The sequence below is a fragment of the Stegodyphus dumicola genome, chromosome 4, assembly GCF_044657685.1.
Source record: "Stegodyphus dumicola isolate Sdum_Otavi_A_Nest chromosome 4, ASM4465768v1".
Taxonomy (NCBI): domain Eukaryota; kingdom Metazoa; phylum Arthropoda; class Arachnida; order Araneae; family Eresidae; genus Stegodyphus; species Stegodyphus dumicola.
In genome coordinates, this window is record NC_140771.1 from 127,738,183 (window position 1) to 127,753,012 (window position 14,830).

At 34.4% G+C, this 14,830-nt stretch overlaps 2 protein-coding genes across 3 annotated transcripts in view; one reads left to right on the top strand and one right to left on the bottom strand.

Moving 5' to 3' along the window:
- Positions 1–14,830, top strand: part of ThrRS (threonine--tRNA ligase) — a 90,310-nt gene that overhangs the window by 51,641 nt on the left and 23,839 nt on the right. For both annotated transcript variants that reach the window (XM_035353888.2, XM_035353887.2), the window contains exons 11-13: positions 5,715–5,785; positions 5,871–6,033; positions 6,154–6,291. In XM_035353888.2, the coding sequence (XP_035209779.1) occupies positions 5,715–5,785; positions 5,871–6,033; positions 6,154–6,291 (372 nt within the window). The remainder of the gene's footprint in view (positions 1–5,714; positions 5,786–5,870; positions 6,034–6,153; positions 6,292–14,830) is intronic.
- The window catches only part of LOC118184247 (sodium/potassium/calcium exchanger 5-like), a 127,733-nt gene continuing 122,617 nt past the window's right edge, over positions 9,715–14,830 (bottom strand). Inside the window, exon 10 of the mRNA XM_085815421.1 lies at positions 9,715–9,869. Coding sequence (XP_085671547.1) covers positions 9,790–9,869 — 80 coding nt within the window. The 3' untranslated portion in view covers positions 9,715–9,789. The remainder of the gene's footprint in view (positions 9,870–14,830) is intronic.

The following is a 14,830-nucleotide window of genomic DNA, read 5'->3' on the forward strand; positions in this document are numbered from 1 at the left end:
GTATTGAAGCATGGCAACTGACTTTTTTTAAAATTTGTATGATGTGCTTAGCTGTTTGCACTGGGATGCCATAGTGGCAGCATTACAAACTTTACCTCAAAATTGCTAAATTTTAAAGGTTGAAGTACTTTCTGATTATCTGCATCCTTAGTTTCAACCTTCAGCTGAGATACCATGCTTGGCAATTTTTCAAGAATATTTGCGATACTACCCATGTATTTGCATACCATGTGCTTTTGTTTAATTGTCATTTTGTTGAAAATACATTTTTCTCTGAAGTGCTGTTTTTTCAGGGGCAAGGGGTCATAATAAATTGTAATAATAGGACTTTGCTGTTTATCAGCTGATGAAAATGTATAAATGAAATGAAGGCCATAGCTGTCAAGATCTACTGGCTGTAAAAATTATCCATGTAGACTTTTGTTGTCTGACATAAAATTACTTATTTCTTTAAAAATACTTTTTATTATTATTTTTATCAGAACAATAATTATGAGCCATAAAGACAGCCAAAGGCATTTTTTCCGCCAGTTCACAGAATTATGAATAAGTTAGTAACTTTTCATTGGAGTATTGATAATTAGAAAGTACGAGGCGTATTCGGAAACTAAGTACCGTTTTGAGGAAAAAAAAAAAAAAAAGGTGAAACAATTTTTTCGAATCCAATTTTATTTTGACACGAAAATACGTGTTTTAAACTATTTTTCAACATAGTTTCCACCAATGATCAAACACTTGTCATAGCGGTTGACCACTTTTTGTATACCATCGTCAAAGAAACTTCCCGCCAGTTTCGATAACCACAACTCCACAGCATTTTTCGTGTCATCGTCAGATCCAAAGCGCTTGCCACCAAGCTCGCGCTTCATGTGCAGGAACAAGTGATAGTCAGAGGGCGGCAAGTCCGGGCTGTACAGCGGGTGATCGAACTGCTCCGAATGAAACTGTCGAACTAACGATTGAGTGACACCAGCAGTATGGGGCCGAGCATTGTCATGGAGAAACACAATTCCTTTACTGAACATTCCTCTTCGTTTGTTTTGAATAGCACGCCTTAGTTTTGTTAAAGTCTCACAATATCGTGCAGCATTAATGGTTTCACCTCTGGGAAGAAATTCAGTAAGCAAAACGCCTTTCCTATCCCAGAGGACAGTGCACATGATTTTTCGTGATGACATTGTCGCTTTGAACTTTTGTTTTTCGGAGAATGAGTGTGTCTCCACTCCATCGATTGTTGTTTCAATTCTGGTGTGAAACGACACACCCAAGTTTCATCACCTGTCACAATTTGGTTTAAAAAGTTTTCTCCCTCATCACTGTACCGTGTGAGAAATGTCAGGGCATTACCAAGTCGCTTTGTTTTGTGAACATCAGTGAGCATTTTTGGAACTCATCGGGAACACAGTTTGTGATAATTCAAGCGGTCAGACACAATTTCGAACAAAACAGTACGTGAAATTTGTGGAAATGCCTCTGAAAGAGTTGTCATTGTGAAGCGTCTGTTCTCATGAATTGCTTCATCAACTTTCCTTACCAAATCATTGGTGACAACAGAAGGCCGACCACTCCGAGCCTCAGCGGGGACATTTGTTCGATCTGCATTAAACATTCTTACCCACTTTCTCACCATTCCATCACTTATCGCATATTCACCGTAAACTTCTGTCACTTGACGATAAATTTCGGCTGGTTTAACATTCTTCGCGTTCAAAAATTTAATCACGGCACGAATCTCACAGTCAGCGGGAGAACTAATTGCCTTAAACATTTTACGCCTACCACAGCGCTGCGATGGCGCTAGAATGAAACGGTACTTAGTTTCTGAATATGCTACGTAGCAAGACTAATGTTCAGAGTATTCCATAAAATATAAGTTATGTGACTAAATTTATCTATGCTTTTATTATCTATTTTTTGTATAAATTTATAATTTATTCCAGTCATCAATTGTATAAATCTATTCCTCTTTATGTTTATTATTTATTAAATATTTAATCATTTAAAGCTATAGTTAAAAAATTCTGATAATATTTCCAACTCAGGTTTACTTGGCTGACGTTTTTTACTCCAAAGGGCATTAGCCCAGAAGGGTTATATTTCGTTTTGGCACTTTGAGTCGAAAACTTTTAAATGTCCATTTCACTTTTCAAATTGTTGCCACCAAATATTATTGCCTTGTGTTATATTCAAAGAAATTAAATAATGAAGAATCTGCATAAATGTATGTATGTTTCTCACATTGTGATAAAACAGCAATACCTAGAGCAATCAAATTTTGAATAATGTGTGTCTCCACCCGAATTATGGGCATCCGGTAGCCCAAATTTAGAATTTGTTTTATTATCTATTTCAGAAATTCTAAAGATATGCTGTTTTACATATTTTGTGATATTGCTATTGAATTGAATTTTATGGTTTAAGTGCGAAGAATACATTTTATAAATAAAGGTAGCACACAAAATGTTAAAAAAACACCCCCCTTTGGACATAATTTAAAATCTGAAGCCTTTCAGATTTTTTTTATTTTTTTATTTTTTTATTTAAATCATTTCGTTTCAGTGTCTTATTATGGGGTAAGTAAAAAAGATTCTCATTTCAGCTTTTTTATTCAGAGTCTACGCTAAAGTGAAAATGCTAATTATGAATTATGTATGAAGTGACACCAGCAGTATGGGGCCGAGCATTGTCATGGCGAATGCTCCACTCTAATGCTCACTCACACACAATAATGCTCCACTCTGTATTCAGATACTGTTTGGATACAACATTAACGCCACTGGTGTTGATACCTAATACAGTGAGCATGAAATTTTTTTATGAAATAATAACATATGATAAATATCCAATCTCTTTAAAAACACATGCTCCCTAAGTATCTCATAAATATAGTGAAGCAGAAGAAAATAGTATTTTGATTTTTTTCACTTTATACACCTGCAGAAAAAAAGAAAAGGCCAAGAAGTGTCACACTTTTTCTTGCCACTTTTAGAAAGTTTGAAATGGGATATCATAAAAATATCTAAACCCAATTTAATTTTAAGAGGTTTTAGCTTAAGTAGCATCTAAATGCATGATTTTAAAAAGACAGTGCTTATGTTTTCAGCTGTGTTTGATTAATGAAAAAGTGCATATAGAAATGAGTAATATTTATAGTAAAGAAAAAAGTGATTATTTTAAAATAAATTATAAGTGTGCAAGTAGAAAAACATAATTGAAATTATTGGTTTGTTTTTATATTTCAAAGCTGACAACCTATATTTTCCTATGAATATGAGCATCTAGCAATAGAAAAAATTCTTTTTGCAGTATAAAATTTTTGTTTGTGAGAAGTAAATTCTATTTTCATTTATAAAATTTTAATTTCTTGAATGCTTGCTCTGAGTTACAAATATAAAAAAAAGAAGTTTTATTAAAACCTTTGCATACAAATGTCTGCATGCCTTTTCATTAGTCTTGATGATTAATATTAGCTGCTTATATATATATATATGTATTCATAGGTTGGAGCAAAATTCATGGCAACTATTTTTTTTCTTGAAGAGACCAGTCCGGTTGTAAAATGTGACATATACAGATAAAAGGACAAGGTCTTAACTACGTGTGTGGACAATGAATAGCACTGAAATATCGTAACACATTAATTTATTACAATAGTATACAGGGCAACATGACCTTCACCGGGCAAAAGAATGATAACACAATACACATAAAGTTGACATGATAAACCTGGTCTTAAAGACCCTCAATGTAATCCCCTGCTACTGTCACCACATGCTGCCATCGATGTGGGAGGCGCTGAATACCATCAGCCTCAGCATTTGCTGCACCATGTGGGAATCGGATCATCTGTTGGCACCCAGCATTAGCAATGTCCTCTCGTGTTGCATACCGCCTACCATGTAGTGGTTCCTTAATCTTGGGAATGAGATCAAAGTCACAGGGCGGAAGGTCAGAAGAGTACTGTGGACGCTCCAATTCTTCCCATCCCCAACGTTGGAGTAGCTGCCATACACACTCTGCTTTGTGTGGTCCTGCATTGTCGTGCAGAATTACTGCACTGTCCGCAAGATCTGGGTGTTTATCCCAAACACCACGTCGCATCAGGAAGTCCCTATAGTACTGTGCGGTCACTGTTCTGCCATGAGGAACAAAGTGGCAAACAATGACACCCCTGACATCATGCGCGACGATCACCATCAATTTGACTGGGGAAGTATTCTGACTGACCTTCTACTGCCTTTGTGATTCTAGTTGTCGCCACTCCGTGGACTCACGTTTCAGTTCTGGTTCGTATGCCCTGGCCCAAAATTCATCGATGGCAATTATTCGTGACAAAAATTGATCGCTGTCCTGTTGCCAGCGTGCAAAGTGGTCGGAGCATGTTGCATAGTGCACCCACCTTTGAACTTCCGTCAGTGCATGCGGTACACACCGCAAAGCGATTTTGTGTAGGTGTAGCTCATTACACAATATCCTGTAGATGGTGCGTTTCTCAATGCCACCTGCCCTCTCTAACTCCATTAACGTCCATCGTCTGTCTTCGTCCATGAGGGGTTCGATGACGGCACGTGCCAATTCCGTACACTCACTGGTCGTCCCGAACATTGCTCATCACTGGTTGACACACGTCCTTGCTGAAACTTTCCTACCCACTGTGCTACTGTACAATATGGTAGGGCATTCTAATTCACTGTGACATTCCATCGCATTTCTCCTCGGAGAACGGCTATTTTGATGTAAGTACGCTGCTCAACACGGGTTACTTCCATCTCGCATGACACTCACCAACTGACTGATTTCAGAGCCCTAACTACCACAAAGCCAGATATCAAAGATCCATCTGTTGTGTTGCATACACACTATGCCTGCAGAACTTCCCCAGGACACATATGATGTGACATTTTGTGATGTGTTTACATACCTACAAGGAAAAAACAGTTGCCATGACTTTTGCCCCAACCCTCGTATATACACACGCACGTGTGGTATTTTTTATGCAAATTTTGATATATGGATGCATAAACCAGTAATTTCCATGCGTGGCTGTTTCCAAACATAGCTTTATTCCATAATAATTCACATTAGATAATTTTTGTAGACAGGGTATTTTTCAATCATAGTTAAATACGATAATTTCTATATACACAAGTAAAAAGGATACACCATTTTTGGGGAATGGACATATTTTTTTGCGAGCAGCATTTATGCCTAGTAGATGCAGAAAGTACTCTAAACTGTGACTGGTTAAATTTGGGTTGTTATGTAACATGAAAAGATCTTGAATTTGGGAGAACAGATGAATTTAGAGGGGAGAACATAAAATCTAGAATAGTTAATTTTGAGGTTGCCATATATTTCTTAGAGCAGCCATTGTATTTTTTTATATATCTTACATGTGTCATACCTTTTAAACCAGTTTACATAAAAATTTATTGTATTGAATGATGATTGAAAAGTAATTTGTCTGCCAAAGAGATGATTTGAGATGTGTAAAAATAAAGATGGAGATTCTTCAATTCAGTTTTGTTTTGTTCATCAAGCCTTCACCCTCAGCCACACGACTGCATTAAAACTTTGTGTATTTTTATATATATATTTAAACTGTTTAACTTATTTGATGTGTATTAATAACAAATAACTGATATTACTTAAATACCTTTCATTTTCAATGTGTATATGTGTAATGTATGTTACATTTCATCAAACTTTTTCAGGAAAATATGTTTTCTTTTGAAGTAGAGAAACAAACTTTTGCATTAAAGCCCATGAATTGTCCTGGCCACTGGTTAGTAAAATAATATTCACTCTTTCAAAAAATTTTGATATTTTGCATTTGTTCTCAGCTGTTTGTTTAATTAAATATTTTCTAGTCTGATTTTTGATCATCGACCACGCTCCTGGAGAGAGCTTCCATTGCGAATGGCCGATTTTGGTGTCTTACACCGAAATGAGATATCTGGAGCTCTTACCGGTCTTACAAGAGTCAGAAGATTTCAACAAGATGATGCACATATATTTTGCTCTTCAGAACAGGTATTCTGACATTCCACATTTCTAAGAAAATGCATTTCAAAATTTACAAGTTATGCATTTGTAAATTGTACCATAATTATTTATAAAAATGAAATTACTAATTAAATGTTACATTTTCAGATTTCTAGTGAAATCAAAGGTGCTTTGGAGTTTCTGCAGCATGTGTATGGAGTCTTTGGCTTTACTTTTGATCTTAAACTGTCAACAAGACCTGATAATTTCCTTGGGGATATTGAAGTGTGGAATGATGCAGAAAAGGTAATGAAATTATTTTAAACAGTGTGCATGTAATAATTTAATCATTTTATCGCGAACAACGTAGAACTATACATGCAAACTTATTTTATTCTACTTGTTGTCCTCCCACTCATCTTATAGCTGTAGTTGAGGATGGAATTAAACTTTTAAATTCTTAAATTGTGTTGTTTTTGTTCTTTAAGATAAATTCATAGAGTCGTAAAAAGAATTTATTATCTTGAATATACTACGGAGTTTTAACAAAACTCTTTTGTATAAAATTAAGACAAACACAAACAATAAATATTTGGTATCTATGGAGTAGTGTAACCACCTTAGTAGAAGGTGCCAATTTTTGGTAAATTATCAGTTTGAGTAAACAGAGTTACCATTTTTGTGAATGCTTTATTAGTTATATTATAATCTCTATTTTTTTTAAGGCATATTGTTATATTTTGGTCCTAAACTCAGTTTAAAAACATTTGTAAGATTTGCCTGACAGGGAAGAAAGTGCAGCAATCTGCAGATTTTACTTTAAAATCACAAATGTAACTGTAAATGTCACAGTAAATAAATTAAAGTGTTACGCAGGGAAGTATCATGTAGTTCTGATTCTTAGTCTAAATATTAATTTAAAGACCTTGAAGAAGATGGCTTTATATACAAACAGTTAATTATATTTAAAACTTTTCTGATCCTGAAACTGGTGTACATGTGCTGTGCATAAAAGGAATTTGGAGATTAACAGAATGATGTAATAAGAAGTTTTGCTATTATAAGTCATCATGCTCTTTCCTCTTTAAAATGTAAAAGAATGCTTTTTCAAAATTAGTTATGAGAATACAAATTTTAAAGATGTAACATAATTTGTGTTTTTATTATTATTGTATTTACCATGGATGTAAAAATTTGAAACTTGCCTAATGATAAAACATACATTCATACAATTTCTACTGGAATGAGGAATTATTCACTCTGAAAGAAAGTGTACGGAAAGCTATAAAATGAAGCTCTACTTTAATTCGCAGGAAACAGTGAAATGGAGATGTAAAAATATTATGTGCCGAGGGAAAAAAAAGCGTTACATTCTCAAAACTGATATGAAGTATCGAGAATTAGTTTCTTAATGGCAGTTCGTTTCATTTATGCATGGTGTTTAGAATTAACTTCCCTTGAATTTGGTCAGTAACCAGCTTGATACGAATCATTGCACTGTTGCTGATTCGAGCAATTGCACAAGGGAAGTCAAGCCATGCATAAATATCTAGACTGTCAGTTAAAATATGCAGCAGTTGTAATATTGTCAAAGTCTTTTTCTTGTCTCCCCCCAAATCAGTGTTGGTTGTATCCTTTCATCCCAGAGGGTGTACAGCAGGATTTGCCTAGAAAAAGAAGAATGTTCTTTAGTTGCTGTGGCTAACCGTTTTACCAGAACTTATCTTAAAGTTATTCATGGCCTTATCATATATTCAGGCTGTTGGAAAGGATACAACACTCAGGAATTAACATAGACAGGATTTAAACATTTCTGCATAAACCATAAATATAAATTTATCGTTCCCGATACTGGTTGTCATATGCAAGCTATATGAAAGATCATGGAGCGAAAGTGTGAAATGGTGAAATAAACTTTAACATGGCACTGACCATAACCAATTAGATTCTTATTTAATTAAATGTATGTAGAATTTACTTTCAAAACATGAGAAGAGCACGGATATTGCATTATTAAATGCTTTATTTTACTAATAAGAAATAGATAAAAGTAATAAAAGGTAAGTTAAGTAAAAATTAATATTGCAGGTGATGTCATGATAGTTATACTCAGTCCACACAGGATTCATGTAATGATGAACATTTCTCATACACTATCAGTTCCACAGGCACGTAGGCTCATGCCTTGAGAGAATATGTTATTCTTGTAACATCCACAACTAGTTTAGATAATATGATCAGCTTGGCTACATGGAAATTAAACATAGAAGGAAACTATCTGTTTCCACCAACTCTTGGAGGATTTACAAGCCGTCTGCTTGCCTCCGCTCGTCTCTACATCTGGACGCTATATGGCGTTGTCTCGACTGCTCCGCACTGTGCTTAGCTGGGGTGACGTCACCTCGCTAGGTATTCTAAGTAAGCATCGGTCATCGATGGTTTCCACATGTATGTGGTGACAGAAGCATCATAAAATGCAAATGTTTTCAGACATTTTAAATGATATCCAGTTTCCACACTCCACGTTCATCTTAGTTCACTAATTGAATTTTTTTTTAATTGATTTCTTTGGCATACCTGCCAACTTTTACGAATTTTTCGTAATTTTTACGAAAACGCGTTTGTCTTTACGATTTTACGATCATAATCCATTTTTTACAATTTTTTTCCTTTTTCAAGTGTTTTTAGTGATTTTTGTCGAAATTTTAGAATTTTTTGCCAATGGCATCGTGTTTTACCGCCAACTACCGACTACTTCGAATCCAGTAACCTGCGGTTTCTCCCAACTCGCTGCTTAACCAGCCAATCCAATGTGCTGAATTTGTTTCTCTCCCTCTTTTCATTGTGGGCGCCAGATTATTTTTTTGCATTCGCTTCAGCAGCAAGGGAATTACTCAGCTCGGACTCAGCGAGCGTGGATTGTCGCATTCTGTTTTTTGTTTGTTTGTTTGCACGTGCTACGAATTTTCTTAATACGTCGTTGTTAAAAAAACATATTCTCAATATTTTCGGCCTGCCTACAAAGCCGAATTTCCAACAATTAAAGAATCCTTCAAAGGAAAAAAACTATGCATTTTGCAACGTGTGCGTGTGTGACTTCATAATAAGTCAGGGTGGAAGAAGCGACATTGTGAAGCATGTTAAGTCTAAAAAGCATGAAGTTAATGCTTCGACTTCGACAACGTCAAAGAAAGTGGATGATTTTTTTTAAAATTCGGATGCCGATGTCATTTTGGCAGAGTGTTTGTTTACTGCATTCCTCATCGAACACTTTGTTAAAGAAGTTGAAGGGAAGAAGAAACAGTCTTCTATTAGCCGGGAGGAAAGGATTTTCTATCTTTGGATTTGAACAAAGCATATTGTAGTTTTGTGTTAAGTACCATTAAGATTTTTGAAAGTGTAAATACCCTTCTACAATCAGCTTCACCAAAATCTCTCCTGCTTATCCAAATTCTTAATGATCTTTTGAAAGAACTGTTGATACGTGTTGCCTATAATAGTTTGGCAAATCTAAAGGATGACATTGATCTTATAATTGGAAATTAACCAGGGAACTTGTAAATTCTTTGAAAGATCATGAGAAAAAAGAAATTTTTCAATGTGTTAGAAAGTACTTTTCCTCAGCCTATGATTACATTGTAAGGAAGTTTCCTTTGCAAAATGAAGTTCTTTTAAATGCTGAAGTGGCAAATTTGAAACAAATTGAAAATTCATCTTTTGAAAAGGTTCTTTTTTTTTATTGATAAATTTCCATTTTTGTTAACAATTAAAGAAAATGAATGCCATAATGATGCTTTAGATGAACTACAGAACCAATTTTCTGCTGTACAGTTTGAAGACTTTGCCAGTTCTGGAGAATATAGACCTGATGTCCTCGTTGGTACCTTAAAAAGAATAAAAAGAGCTGATGGCACACCAAAATATGATAGACTAGCAAGAGTTTTATGTGCTATTCTCGTAATTCCACACAGTAATGCGGAGTGCGAGAGAGTCTTCAGTGTTGTGAAGAAAAACAAAACTATGTTTCGTTCTTCAATTTCACCAAAAACTCTAGAAAACATTTAAATTGCTAAATGTTATGAGGAAACTAATTGTTATGACAGGAAATTTTCCAAAGAATTTTTGGCTAAAGCCAAAAAATGCACTCTAAATTCATTGCAATAATTTTTTTGTGTAACATTAAGTTCTTGCTTTATGTTTCCTAATACAGTCAAAAGTCGTTAATCCGGACTCGTCGGGACTTCGGCGATTCCGGATTATACATCATCAGTTTAAATCTGGTAAGATGGCATGCAGAAATTACAAAATTAAAAATATGAAACTGTAATTTATGAAATAAAGAACAATAATGATCTAAAGGGTATCAAAATTTACAAAAAGAAAAAGCTTAATATTTATTTGTTTACTTTATTAAACATTTCCTTCAATGTAAGTTGCTTTGTTTCATGTGATAATACTTTCTCTTTAATTCTATTAAACAGACATAATTTCTTGTTTAGTTACAAAGTTCCGCTGTTCAAGTCCTATAATTGCTGTGTTGAGAATACTGACTAATTTGTCAATCGAAATTTTTTCGTATTCAATAACCCCTGTCACTTTCTTCACTATCGGCAGCGAATTATAATGACGAGGAACTTGATTTAAATGATATAAAAGACGGAGTACATCGAGATGAAATACTACACTTAGTACGGAATTATAAACCAAATAAAATAAAAACATCTGCCCTGAAGATAAGGATAGTGCTGACAGATCAACTTCCAATCCGCTGCGTGAAATTGATAAACAGATTTCGGATTTCAAAATATACTTTCGCTTTGTAGATACAAATTACATATTAGTAAATATATATCGGAAATTCTATTTGACGTAACCTTTCTAATCTATCATAATCTAATAATGACGTTTGTGCCCCCCCCCCTGCCGCAGAGCAGCGTGAAATTGATAAACAGATTTCATATATATATTTACTACAAAGCAAAACATACTTTTGCTTTGTAGTAAATATATATCGGAAATTCTATTTGACATAATCGAAAGCTCAAGCTTACTTTTATAAAATTGCTCTAACAGTCTGCAAAAAATAATAAGCCGGATCCAATTTGAAGATTAAGGAACAACGCAGTCTGCAACATTAACTGAATTAGATAACTTTAGCTTAGCGTATAACTCCGTTACACATTAAACGCGCATGCGCACAAACATATTCGCAGCCGTAAGGGTCTTACGCGCTCTCGTAAACGCCTGTGCGCATGCGTGAACGCGACGCATGCGCAGAAAGTTTGTAGCTTTGAGGTCTGGATTATAGATCATTCCGGATTATGGGTGTCCGAATTAACGACTTTTGACTGTAAATTTTTTAGTTACTACTTAATTGAGATTTACTAATGTAAGTAAAATTTTCTTTTTTCTATTTGTATAAATTGTTATTTTTTAAATATCAAAGCATGATATTAATTCTTCATGTTCTTCTGAATTTTAGAGAAATCTTCTGAATTTGTATCTTTAGAGGTTGGAAATTTACATTAAAAATTTTTTATTTTATGAATATTTGTTATATTATTTTTTTCCCTTGGATTTTACTTCAACTTAATTGCATTGTAAATATTTTTACAATTATTTTTATCCTTTGAATTTTTCGAGAAATCGTCAGCTTTTGGCAATATACGAATCCAGTCCCAATAATAGAATAGAACCGAAAATTGTTATAATATTGTTTTTCATAAAAGTCATACGTTTGGAAAATGACAATATAGTTAGAGAGTAGTTTTTTTTAAAAATTTCTTACTGTAATTATGGAGTTTTTTTTTTTTTTTTGTAATGGTTTTAATGTGCTATTGATTGTTGTGCTCTTTTAATGAAATTTTGGTGCTTTATGTTTATTCACACTCCTAATGAAAAGTTGCAGAAAAATATTTACATAACAAAGCAGTGCAAAAAGGACTTCTTGAAAAAGTTAAGCATTAATGACCTTTCTTGCTTTTTAAACTTCATTGATTGATTATTCTTGTATGGAATTGTGAATGCACTGATGCTTTGGAAATGGTTGTTGCCTTTCACACATTAGCTTGGTGAAAAGTTTGTCACAACAGGTTTGAAGCTTATTGGTTGGGGTGCAAAATCAGAAGGTACTGAATCTTCTTTATGGCTTTTGGGACGTGCACTTAAATTCTTAAAATGTAAGTATTGTGTGGAATTCTATAGTCACATACGGTGTTTCTTGATGAAATTGTTAATGTATTTTTATTATCAGTGCATTTTACTTTGCTGTATTGTAACATTTTCTGCTTATTTTTGAATGAGTGACAATTCTTAAACAAGGTCTCAATACCTTGTTTAAGAATTGTCATGTTAAGGCATGCCTAAGGCACTGTCATATTTGTCACTTAGCAAAAGTCAGAGCTTTGATTTCATTAAAAGTTAGTTCAGTGTTTCAAAAGTCATGAAAAGCCTCATCTGAAGAATATGTTGGTCAATACCACAATTAAAGTTATTACTTACAACTTTATCATTGTATAAAAACAAATGAGAAACTCTACAGGTATTTCCTTTTTCAGCTATTTCAGCAGCCATTTTCTTAAGAAAATTAAAGTATCAGAATTAGCATCTAAAGCTGTTAAGGAAACAAACTGTTTCTTATTCTACTTTTAAATAATCTTTTGCCTTAAAAGTGTTCTTTCTGTGTATCAAATTTCATTGTATTTGCTGATATTTAATCATAATAAGAACTGAAAAATGTTTTATATTATATTTCACATAATATTATTGACAAGAATTGATTTGTATAACAGGCAAATACAGTGATGTGCAAAATTTAAAGATGAGACAGTTTTTCGAATGTGACATTGTGCAGATGTGTTCCACATCGGCTCAAATCATACCATAAGATCCCCAAGATGTGAAAATAAGCAAGCAAACCATTCATACAAGGAATCAAAAGGCATTTTACTGAAAAGGAAACTTGTATAGCATAGCCGGAGAGATACTGTAATGTTCATGTGACAGGCATCCGGCAAGAAAAATTGAGTCTTTAGAAGGGAATATGATCACCACTGACTGGTGTGCAGGAATTACAATGTCTTCCCGTGCTGAGCATTGTCAAGCAGTTATTGAGGTATTGCGGTTCATTTATCTTGTAGACCTGGTTTAGCTGCAGAGTAGTTGCTGGCGGCTGGTCACATGCTGCCAAGCATCTCTCGAGAAGGTACCACACATGTTTTATGAGATTTAGGTTCAATGATCTTGCAGGCCAATCCAAGCATTGAATATCCTCACTCTCCAGGAACTTTGCCACGGCTACTGTACGATAAGGTATAGCGTTGCTGCCCATGAAGTAGAAGTCCGGACCCACAGCACCTTTAAGTAGATGCATGTGAGGCAAGAGAACCGAGGTACAATAGCAGATACCAGTGATTGAATCTCCGTGGAAGATGTGGAGGTCAGTGCGGCTACCAAGCATTATACTATCCCAAATGAAAGCTGCAGCACCTCCAAAACAGTGCATTTTGATGATGTTGGAGGGTGGCTGTGTGTTCCTTTTTTTTTTTTTTTTTTTTTCCAGATGTGTCCAGAATTGTTCTACAGACTAAATCGGCTCTCACCAGTAAAGAACACTTGACCCCGTTCCTAATGTATCCAGCTCTTGGATTCGTAGTACCACAGAAACCAGCATCTTTGATGAGCACTGTAACTGGCACACAACCATTAACCATGGTCCTCATGCATATAAATCACATTTATGCAGCAACCTGGCCAAAAAGAAACATGATATCAGATATTCAGAAGTCTCTTACATGTGCCTTGCAATGTCTCCCATTACCTGTCTTCTTACTTCTAGGTCAATATATTGGCTGTCTACAACTATTATTGCTTGTGGCCAACCACTGCTGAATGCTTGACGGGTGCTCCTGCTTTTTGAAATGCTCTCTAGGCTCGTGAAACAATGCTCTGAACGATCCTTAACTGCTGCACCACACTTGGTCACTCTGACATTCTTTCAACTTCCCATGACTTAACTTCATAAAGTCACTCACACGATGTTTGCTCGATTTCCTGATGGCCATAAAGTACGGCAAAATTTTCTTCAAATATAGTTCTATTAATTGAAGAAGGGAACGATTTTATAAAATTTTGTGTCAAGGGAAGTTTATTCATTGCTTGACGTAAAATGTATAAGGCAATTTCATAATTTTGAAAAATTTTGCTATTAATAAAGTCTTTCTTTGCATTTATTAAACTGAATGAGTAAATTATATATAGTTAATTTGTGAAATAACTTCATTTTTGTAGAGAATGTCCTCTAAGATTATCTCAATATCAAATAATGACGCCAATTAAAAAAATTTTCTTCTTATTGCTATACAGTCAAAAGTCGTTAATCCGGACTCGTCGGGACTTCGCCGATTCCGGATTATCGATTTTTCTGGATTATAGATCATCAGTTTAAATCTGGTAAGATGGCATGCAGAAATTACAAAATTAAAAATATGAAACCGTAATTTATGAAATAAAGAACCGCAATTTATGAAATAAAGTATCAAAATTTACAAAAAGAAAAAGCTTAATATTTATTTGTTTACTTTATTAAACATTTCCTTCAATGTAAGTTGCTTCGTTTCATGTGATAATACTTTCTCTTAAATTCTATTAAACAGACATAATTTCTTGTTTACTTACAAAGTTCCGCTGTTCAAGTTAAAGTAATTGCTGTGTTGAGAATACCGACTAATTTGTCAATCGAAATGTTTTCGTTTTCAATAACATCTGGGTCACTTTCTTCACTATCGGAAGCGAATTATAATGACGAGGAACTTGATTTAAATGATATCAAAGACGGAGTACATCG